General features: G+C 39.2%; 1 protein-coding gene across 2 annotated transcripts; it reads left to right on the top strand.

Annotated features, from left to right (window-relative positions):
• The first annotated feature begins 3,268 nt into the window (after positions 1-3,268).
• On the top strand, positions 3,269-9,765 carry LOC135704210 (RNA-binding protein RO60-like). Of its 2 annotated transcripts, none has more exons than XM_065225675.1 (7): positions 3,269-3,353; positions 3,493-3,611; positions 3,709-3,982; positions 7,054-7,246; positions 7,307-8,089; positions 8,154-8,514; positions 8,578-9,765. In XM_065225675.1, exons 3-7 carry the CDS (start codon positions 3,764-3,766, stop codon positions 8,720-8,722), a joined length of 1,701 nt encoding a protein of 566 aa, XP_065081747.1. In that variant the 5' UTR covers positions 3,269-3,353; positions 3,493-3,611; positions 3,709-3,763; the 3' UTR covers positions 8,723-9,765. The 2 variants fall into 2 exon arrangements, with proteins under 2 accessions (XP_065081747.1, XP_065081746.1); XM_065225674.1 differs by having other exon boundaries at positions 3,288-3,353; positions 3,466-3,611.
• The last annotated feature ends 1,076 nt before the right edge of the window (positions 9,766-10,841 follow it).

Below are 10,841 nucleotides of genomic sequence, written 5' to 3'. Positions count from 1 at the left end.
TCCCCGGTTCATGAGTTGATGGGTCGATAGGTAGGGTCCAGGTGTGGGAGCTGCCTTCCTGGCACGTCGGTAGCATTGGTGCTCAGCACGGAAAACAAGATCGACGGAAAAAACAAACCAAAGGAAAAAAAAATAGCGAATCTCCGCTGTAGGTTGTGTGAACAGATTTACGGGAATATCCATAAATGACGTAGCATATTTTTGACCAATTTCAGACAACCCCCCCCACCCCCCCTCATTGTAGCGTATTTTGCTATACCTAATACATGGCCGGTCACAACATGGGACTTTGCTTACTTTTGGCTTCCTACACGGTAAGAAAAAAAGTACCCAAAATTAAGTTACTTTCACTCAACACGTGGCTTCAGTGGGGCTAGGTAAAATTAAGTTAAACAAGAAAACTCAATTTTGAGTAATCCTGATAAACAATCCATTGAGTAAATATTTCCTTACGATCAATCGAATGGAATAGGTAAAAAATACCCAACGTACCAGCATGCAACCGGTTTTCGTTGCAACTTTTTTTGTCACTACCCCCTACGTATACCATACACAAACGATATCATAGATGGTAGGACGGTAGGACCATACCGCATAGAGTTGGGATGATATCCTGAATTGGTGGTTAGGCGTTTCTTATGTTTATGCGGGATATGTACCAAACACTAACGAACAACCCGCATAAACGCGAACCATAAATTGACCTTACCTAAAATGGTTCAAAATTGTTTATAATCCCTGCTAAACTTTAACTGAAATGGTTATGGAACTTTACATGAACCTTTAATGATAAAGTTTCAACCTTATGTATTATGGTTTTTTGGAACTGGACCTTACAAATAATGAGTTGTTAAGAACCATTACCGTTCCAAATTCTTGTTTTCTCCACACATTTTCGGAAAGAGAACTATATTAGGACCTTTTAACTTATGGTTTGAGAACTTTAATGGTAATGGTTATGGTAGTCAGTAAGGTCCACGAATGGTTTTGTAACATCGATCAACTTTATGTGGAATACATCGCGAATTGGTTGCCTGTAATTTACAGATTACCAATTCACGATATATTCCACGTAAAGTTGAGCGATAATACAAAACCATTAATGGACCTTACTGACTACCACAACCATTACCATTAATGTTCTCAAATCATAAGTAAAAACGTTCTTATATAGTTCTCTTTCTGAAAATGTATGGAGAAAACAAGAATTTTTAAAGGTAATAGTTCTTAACAACCCATTATTTGTAAGGTCCAGTTCCAAAAAACCATAATACATAAGGTTGAAACTTTATCATTAAACGTTCATGTAAAGTTCCATAACCATTTCAGTTAAAGTTTAGCAGGGATAATAAACAATTTTTAATCATTTTAGGTAAGGTCAATTTATGGTTCGCGTTTATGCGGGAAATCAACCATACACAGCAAAAAAAAATGTAATATCGATCAACGTAATTCAAGCTGATGTATGAAATAATGATGTAATAGCAAAAAGCAGATACAATATTACATCAATGGATGTAATTTTGTTCGCAAAATCGATGTACATCGTACAATGTGATATTACACAACCGATGGATTGACCTGGTTGCATCAGTTTCGATGTAATATTCAACAACTTTTTTTGCTGTGTATTCTATTTGTTTGCTTAAAATATTCTAGAACAAATTACAAAATTTTAAATGAATTCAACAATATTGAAGAATTATTACTTAATTCTGACTATAGAGGTTACAGAAAAATAGCAAAATTTATTTCCTTAAACAAAATAACACTATAAAAACTAGATTTCACGTAGGTGTATCACAATCATGTCATATATTCAACTGTTCATTAAAGCGAAGAAAAAAAAATAAACCGACGCGACCGACGATCCAATAAATAAACATGATTAAAAATAAAAACGAAATCGCTTCATGACTTGACCACACCCGCCACCAAAAGGAGAAGAAGAAGAAGAATGCTGAAACGCTGAATCCATCATCATGCTAGTTCTTGTGTTCGCCACGAGAGACAAATTTTAATCGCAAATAATTATTATGACGACGAATGACGATGACGACCGACTGTAAAATCTCGCGCCACTTTTTAAAAGGTCCTAAGTAACAAATGTAAACAAATCGAGTTAGGCTATACAAACTATTGCGCTTGGATGACAAACTATGAACATGAGCATTATACAACAACTATGCAAGTGTGACCAGGGATGTGCTCATAATTTATTATACAAATAATGCACATGTTCATAGTATGTCATACAAGAGTATCCGCGGCATATGTGATACAAAAACACCCATGCAAATTTACTTTCATTTATTTGAGATAATCATAGGCCAAAAATTATCCAATGTACAGTTTGAAATGATGGTTACAAGATTGTTACTTCAGTCATTTGGACTGCCTAACATAATTGGTGTTCATTTTGTAAAGGCGTGGCCAATCTAAAGTTAGGTACTCTACTCTGAAATCTGTGAAAGGGAATCTAGAATCATGTAGAACAAAACGCCCAATGTAACAACACTCATTGATTATGTCATTGAGAAAAATCGTCCAATGAGCACGTCCGATGTACAACTTGGGTAGTCAAAACGTCGTATGTGTTTTTTTTTTCAATATTGCAGCATGAAATTCAAAGTAAAATTGTGATTTTACCGAGGGGGACGACTCTATCTACGATGCAAAAAAGATTGTGTTTTGCTGTGGCTAGCTGCGCGCACGCTGAGTTGATAGAAAGAAGATTGATGACGATTCTGAAGATTTCCTGCAAAAAATTGATGAGCGATGCAAGTAGATGCGACAAATGAAAGAAGATTGTTCGAAGATTGATTCGCTAGTGTGAGATTTTTTGACCATCTAAATTTGAGATTTAGATGTGTCGCCCCCCTCGGATTTTACCGTTTCTACTAAATTTTCATCGTTATTGTTCACTGACTACATTAAAAATAGTATTGCAAAATGTATTGTTTCTAAACACCCTAATAAACAAATACCATAAACGAACTGTATCCCGGATGGGTAAACTATCCCACAAAAGGTTTGGATGATACCCCGAACACGTCGTTAAGCTCTCTTTTATGGTTATTTTTATTAGGGCAGTTAAAATAATAATCTGTCGAACTTCAACTTCGATTTTCTCAAAATGGTGAATATGTTGCATTGGTCTATTTGAAAAGTGACGCGAGAAATCTCAAAATTATATTCTGTTTGAATGTGTGGTAGTTGTTGGTTGTCACAGTTCCAGTGTTTAGTTCATCATCAACAACAACAACAACAACAACGTACGGTGTGACCGTACATAGGTATCTGTGAATCGCGGTACGACGGTGTGGACTTGTGGACGGACGATTTCTGTGGAGGTAAGCTTCGCTGTTCGAAGAAGACGATGAAGCATCTTCTCTATTATTGCAAACTTCTCACACGATTAGATTGTTTCTCATTCGTGTGTCTCTTTCTTGCATGTGAGCTTAGAAGCAAGTTTTCTTTATATCCCTGCAGGGGTGAATGCAGAGCGTAGAGCAAACAATCAACGACGAAGAAGACGAGCAAACGCTCTACCAAGTTAGCAAGCAGCCAGCGAGAGTGAAGTGAAAAGTAGTGACCACCTCTTTCTCTAGGTACATATTACTTTTTCAGCTAGCTCCGCGACATTACAGTGCTAAGTGAAGAAAATAATAATTGTGTGGTGACTTCATTTCCCGATACTCGACACAGGTGTATCAATCGGTGACCCCGTTCCACGTCCGACTGACAAAATCAATCCAACGTTATGAACGATACAGAGGTGATTCTTCGTTACCTGTATCTGGGAACCGACCAGCCGTTCTACATCCGCAAGAACAAGCCCCTCGATGTCAACGAAGGATGTCGGATCTTGGCTCCGGTTAGAACGCTGGCGGAAGCAACTGCGCACATGGATGATCCGGCCGCACTCAAGGCAGCCGAAGCGGTCACTCTTAAGGAACCACCCGTGGACATGATCGTACGGGTAAGTTGGACCAGGGAGAACATTACTTTACTATATGTCGGACGGTGTATCGTCCATCTTTTCACACACATCAACATCGTCATCGTCACCATCATCGTATCTAGCGGCAATGTTGTGCTTTTTCCTGTTTTTCTTTTATTGATGTTTTCAGTGTTTGTCAATATAGTTCAGATAAACATTGGTGAACGTCAGCAACATTTTACAATGAATGGGATTCGATGCAGAGTGAGAGCTGAGCAGTACATATTTTGATTATGTACTTATTCTCACCTTTGGGCAAGCCGTTGCAGAAAAATGTAATAACATTATTAGGAGGAGAAATGATACTTTGGGTTAAAACTACTCGCCCCCCTAAGTTTGCGCCTATGGATAGGAACATCTATTCTTTTTAAAGTTGACTACATTTATGACGGTAATGCTATGTTCAAACTACGGAGTTATAACATTTTATAATATGTAATTATCGACGAGAAAAATGTCATCAGGTTAGCCTTAATCAGTGGTGGCACGAGTCCTGGAGTTTAACATTTTTTCCATAACATTTGATACATTTTGCGATAACCATTGTGACGACACACAAAAACAAACTGGCAAGCGGCAAAAATGTCATGACATTTCTAAACTGTTTTCTGCCAGCGACAGAACATTTTCGCACAAAGAAGCAGACAAGACCGGCGGCGCGCGCGACATAAATTTATGTCGTGTAGAATTTTGCTGATTTCTGGCTAATTACTGCATTTATTTGATGTTTTTTGCTTGGAATTAAAAGATAAGAATGAAGACTAACCACTCATAAGCATTGATGTTAAAATTATGCGTAAATAAGGGAGTTGGTAATTTACTGTCAGACGCAAGCCTGCAGCTAAAATTTCATTACAATAAACTGTTTGGAAAAATCAGGCTGCGAGATTTTATTTATTCTCTATCTCCGCTGTCCGCTTGGAATGTAGTTATACACGGTCGCCCGTGTGCTGGCTGTTTTGTTTCGCTCTGGACGATGGTTTTTCAAAAAATGTACTGTTGCCACCTCTGGCCTTAATACATATTATAACTCTTCAGTCTTTACATAGCATAAGCTCCAACCGATATTATTCTCGGATTAAATCCCGATTAAGAATGTCCGATTGCTTTGATGTCAAAATCGATTCTTCAATAGGATCGATACGATTCTAAGCTGACATCACACTGTTTGACGAAATGTCTAATATTTGGCAAAATTCGTCAAACAGTGGGATGGCATTTTTGTTATGTAAACAGCCAAAAATAATTTATTTGGTACTGTTGAAATTCTTGAGTAGCAAACAACATCAAATAATCGTCGCTTGCTGTGATCGTACTTGACCACTGGAATAGACGATTTATGTGATGTGACACAGCAGTTCAAATGCATTTATGATTGAAAATCGAACGATGTCCGTCGTAGATCCTTTGGGAGTACATTCACACGAATTTTATATGAGAAATTGAACTGTACCATTTCTTGGATGCCGGACCGGTTCCCCTAAAATATGTTTCGGAACAAATTTACTGGAGAAAAGAATTTATTTGATGGATACAAAACGAGCTCGGAGGAGTTCATAGAGCTTTAGTTTGGTAAAGAGAGATGATTATCCCGATTCGTACCTTCCTCAAAGTTGTCCTTGCTCGCTTTCTACTCTCTATATACAATTTTCACACTGTCGTACTCTAACGGAACTATCAGCTCTATACTTTCATCTCCACATCTATCGTATAAAATAACCACTAAGTCTGTTATTTGAAACTTGGCATCTTCAACCATTTGATGAATTTTGCATTCAGAGGGTCACAATATCCTAGTATAGTTTTAATCGTTTATATGAAGTTTGAACCTCTTGGACACAGAACCTTGTTATTTCTAAACACTGAAAATATGTTCTATATTATTCGAAAATGCCGATGGGCCAACTTCAATTATATTTTAGATGAAATATTTATTATAGGTCGCAGTGCGAGTCAGTTTCGCCCAGATGTTTAGAAAAAATCCTTCGTCACCTGCTGAGTACGGTGTTGTACTTAGTACATTCCCTATTCACCATTCTAATTTAATCTTAAACGTATGGTCTTTTCCGAGTCGTGAACACATTCTTGTCAAAACATTATGTGTTTGATGAATCCATTACTTCTGTGAATATGGTTTAGAATTGATTCATAAGGTGCTGATCCGAGATTTGCAAACGGTAATATGATTCTCGAAGAAACCTGAGATGAGCATTATTTACTCGTTACATGAAGGTTTTTCCTCAGAAAATTTGTTCTAGGACTGATTCCAGAGGACCCGGAATGAACTCATGATCGTTCTATGATCTCCAAACCTGATATGAATCATATGATCTCCAAACCTGATATGGATCATATGATCTCCAATCTGGGATTTGCTTTCTGTGTATGTGTCATCCTCTACCCAGCTGGGAGCGTTGGACAAATAGAACTGCGAATAATTTGATCAAATCCATCAGTACTTTAAAAAGGATAACTTTTGAGGCAAGACAAGACGTCCTCAACAAGTTTAAGGAAAAGGATGTACTAATGTCCACAACAGGTACAGAGAAAATCACATAGACGCCCTTATTCGCACTATCTATTCAGGGGTAGATGGAAAAGAAGAGCCACCGCAGCCCACAGTTTTTGGCTTTAATGGTTCCATAATTGGCCCTTTCTTAAATTTAAATTTTGTTCATTCTTCACCACATATAATTTAATGCAAGGCTATATAAATAGCAAAAACCGTGATTTGCAAATAAAACCGTGAAAATTTATTTCAAATTTGAACTAGTCACTAGGACCAAAAACTGGAGCACAAGTACTATAACCACCCGATGCCCCCTTAACTTTACATATGAAGCACTTGTTTCCCAGGCCATCGTGAAAAAAAAAAATCGAGAATATAATGCGAATGGCTCTGTCCGACTTCTTATTACGTACTCATCTTTCATCCAACAAATTGTATTCCGTCTCCGGGTTGTCATGAAGTTGCAAATTTCAGCATACAGGAAGGCTGGGAGGCCTTGCTGATCATCATCAAGACATAATAAATTTGACGCTTTCCGCAGATCATGAAGAGCGGTACCCTGGTCCGCAACGACGAGTGCCTCTTCGCGCTGGCTTTTCTGGCTCGAACTTTCACCAAACCGGAAGAGAAGCACAAAGTCTACGAAGTTGTGCCAACGTTGATCGAAAGTTCAAAGGATCTGTTCCAGTTCGTGCACTTTTATCAGGTATTGGCGGCGAAACCGGCCGGAAAAGGTATGTTGTTGTGCCCAAAATCAATCCCAAGGTTAAGCATTTGTTGTTTTCCCATCCCAGGTTTCGGAAATGGTATGAAAGTTGCTATTGGCAAGTGGTACAATAAACACTCGGCAGAAGAGCTGGCAAATCTGCTGGCAATGGATCGCGGTTGGCACGACTGGTGTCATAAGGACATTCTCAAAATGGCACACATGAACCTGGAGGATGAAGCCAAAATGCAAGTTTTGGATGCTGCTTGTGGTGGTAAGGGTAAGAAGCGGCCGACTAAATCCAAAACTAACGGAGAATCGAAAGACGACGTAGCACAAGTCGACAGCAAAGCGCTGAAAATCTACAACCGAATGAAGGCATTCAAATCGGTGCAAACCGCCAACGAAGCCACCGGCTGCATTAAAACGCACAAATATTCGCTTCAGTTGGTTCCTTCGCAGCTGCACCGTGCGCCAGTGGTTTGGGAAAGTCTGTTCCCTCACATGTCGTACCGGGACATTGTTCAGGCCGCACTGGTTCTACAGGATTACAAACTGCTGAAGGAAACCGATACTCCCCTGTCCGAAGCCTACGGGAAAGTGCTGAATCGTATGACATCGGTCACCGAGTCAAAGGTTAATTCAATCTTCATCTACCAGGTGATGCGTTTGTTCGAAGAACGGCAGCGTTACTTGAATGCGGTCAAGGAAGCGATCCACACGACGAATAATCTGGCATTGAAGAATACGAAAGCTAATCCAACGGTGCTGAAGCAGTTCTACGGCGCTTTGAACCAATCGATGCTAAACTATCAACGCACGGGGCTCAACTTTCTGGTGACTTTGGATTTGAGGTCTAAGCAATCCAAGAGTAAGTTGTGTTGCGTAATTTTTTCTTTAATGGTGTAGTCAAACGAGACATCTTGATATTGTAGAGCGCGTATTCGGCAATCGGCTGATGTCCTGTCAGGCGGCTTACATCCTGTTGACCCTTCCGATGTTCAAACGGGAACCTCACTTGAAGGTTTTTTCGTTCACCGATCAACCGACCGAGCTCGTCGAAGTGGACCTCACTCGGGAGATGGATTTCTTCAAGGGATGCGATCACATTCAGAACCATGCGAACAAGAAGACCAAGGTTAGCATCACCCAGCCGATTCAGCATGCGACTAAGAAGCAGATGAAGGTGGACGTGTTCATCACCATCGTCGATTCGTTGATTCGGGTCAATCCCAAACGCGAATCACCGGTGGCCGCGCTCAAAAGCTACAATAAGAACATGAATAGGAACGCTCGGTAAGTAGGACTCGGTATTTTTTGACAATGCCTTGCTAAACTTGTTCTCTATTTTCGCTTCAGGTACATCGTCGTCAGTTTGAGCCGCCACCAGCAGGATCTGGATCACGCCAATATGGGCTCGACCAAAGGAGTTCTAGAGCTGGTGGGTTGCTCGGAAGAGACACCCAAGCTGATCGATGCCTACGTAAAGCATCACTTTACGTAAGCTGCATTTGGATCACAACCACTTCGAGGAAGAAGTGGCACAGTAAGTACTGCGAATCTTTTGAGGAAGGAATTTCTGCAGAAATCGGCGAATTTGATTTTCAAGTGTTTTTTTTTACTAGTAATGACAGGCGGGGGAGTTCAGAGTAGTATTGGATTCGTCTTTTAATTTCGCTATGTGGTTGTAATAAGTGACGCATTGGGATGAATATTTGAATTATCGTAACTAGCGTAAGGCGGCTGTGAAGCAAATGTCCACAATGTGAAACTGACTAATTTAATTCCCTTTTGTTGAGTTAAGCATTTTCGGAAATACAAGTAACATTTCTTTAAAGGAAAGAACGTTAGATGAATAACAGTTATTGGTGGCACTTTATTATTCCGTTTGAAGGTGAATCATCGAATAATCGATATCAATTTGCATATATACTCGAATTATTACGTTAAAATGGGATATTCATAATGAATCCATGTATTTTATAGGTAGGGTAAGGTGGGCATGCAGGGTCGACATCAACAGGCTAATGTCGCTATTTCAGACAAATGTTGAACCGGTTTAAGTGCAGCTGGTTCCATTTTTTTCAATTTTTCGATCGGGCATTTGGTTTCGGAGATAAGACCAAACCCTGTTGAATCCACTTACTAGGGAACAAGTGTATTTTTCGTATAATATTATAGTACAACACAACACACAGTGAATGCTAAATAAGAGCTTATTCAGGCCAAATTATGCTTCTCCAGCTAAACAATGACTTATTCAGATTGTATTCAAATCAAATTGTTTGTTGGAAATTTCATATTCTGTTCACTACTGGAGGGAGACCCGAAACATACCTTAATGTTAGTTTCTCAAAAACGTTCTGCCCTTCTGAAATTCTAAATCAATTTCAATCTGGAATAATTGAAAAAAAAATACAGGTCCAGGAAAGGAACAATGTTTCAAACTAAAAGAAATATTGAAGTTGTCGGACTTAAAAAAAATCCACAATCCGATAGGCATTTAAACAAAAATCTAGGATTTCGTCTGCATTTTCAAACAAACTTGGGGCAGTATTAAGGGTATTCTGAAAAGAAATCCTGGGAAAATTTTGAATGTATTCTCATGGATTTACTATTAGAATTCCAAAGTTATTTTTGCTTTGCTTTGCTTTACTATGACTAGAAAGTAGAATTCCAAATTCCAAGGTAGGTATGAGTAGAATTACATGTTTATTCTGAAAAGAATTCCATGGGCTCTGCATTCTTAAAAGATTTTCGAAGAAACTTGGGGTAATTCCAAGGGTATACCGTACAGAAATCCTGGAGAATTTTTGGAAAGCATGCTAATGGATTTCCTATTAGAATTCAAAGGTAATTTTTGCTGGTTGAGGAAAATTTTGTGGAAGTATGACTAGAAAGTAGAATGCCAGAGTAGTTATGAGTAGAATTTCATGATTATATGGTTCAAATGGAATTATAAGAAATCGAATGGAATTCCGATGAAGAAATTTGAATGGCGATTTTAAGAGAACTCTGACGGTAAACGCCCCGAGAAACTTTGAAAAAAAAAACTACTGAAATTCTAGTATGAATAATTAATTATTGTTAAAGAATTCTAAAGGCTGTACTCGAAAAAAGTGAGACACACAAAATGGTCGTCAAAATTTCATTTTAAGTCGGATTTTCGAATAAACTTCAACCTTTTGGTTCGGTTTCTATTTCATTGCTTTATTTGGATCTTCGCTCCATAATCGAATGTCCGCACCTTGCCCTTGACACCACTCATAAGGTTTTGGGCAATGGTGATACTTTTACCCACTGTTTCTTCAAAGCCAACTCATTCTCCAATACCTTAGGTGTTTTACGAAGTCTGGCCTTCATAATGGTCCAAAACATCTAAATCGGGCGAAGTTTCGGCGAGTTGGTGGATTGACGTCTTTTGGTACAAAAACAACATTGTTGTCTCTGTACCAGTCTAACACCGGCCGCGCGTACTGGCAGGATGCCAAATCTGGCCAAAACAGCAGAAAGGTAGGAGGCGCTTCTGGAGGCACTCGTCCCGATAGATTTGCCCGTTGATGGTACCCGTCGTGATGTACGGCTGGCTCATCTTGCCGCACCCACAGATGACCTGCCAAACC

The sequence above is a fragment of the Ochlerotatus camptorhynchus genome, unplaced genomic scaffold, assembly GCF_037179485.1.
Source record: "Ochlerotatus camptorhynchus isolate MF236.1 unplaced genomic scaffold, CSIRO-AGI_Acam_v1.1 ptg000232l, whole genome shotgun sequence".
In the NCBI taxonomy this organism is placed as follows: domain Eukaryota; kingdom Metazoa; phylum Arthropoda; class Insecta; order Diptera; family Culicidae; genus Ochlerotatus; species Ochlerotatus camptorhynchus.
Note: the sequence above shows the minus strand (reverse complement) of the source record. Positions and strands in the feature narration are given on the sequence as shown.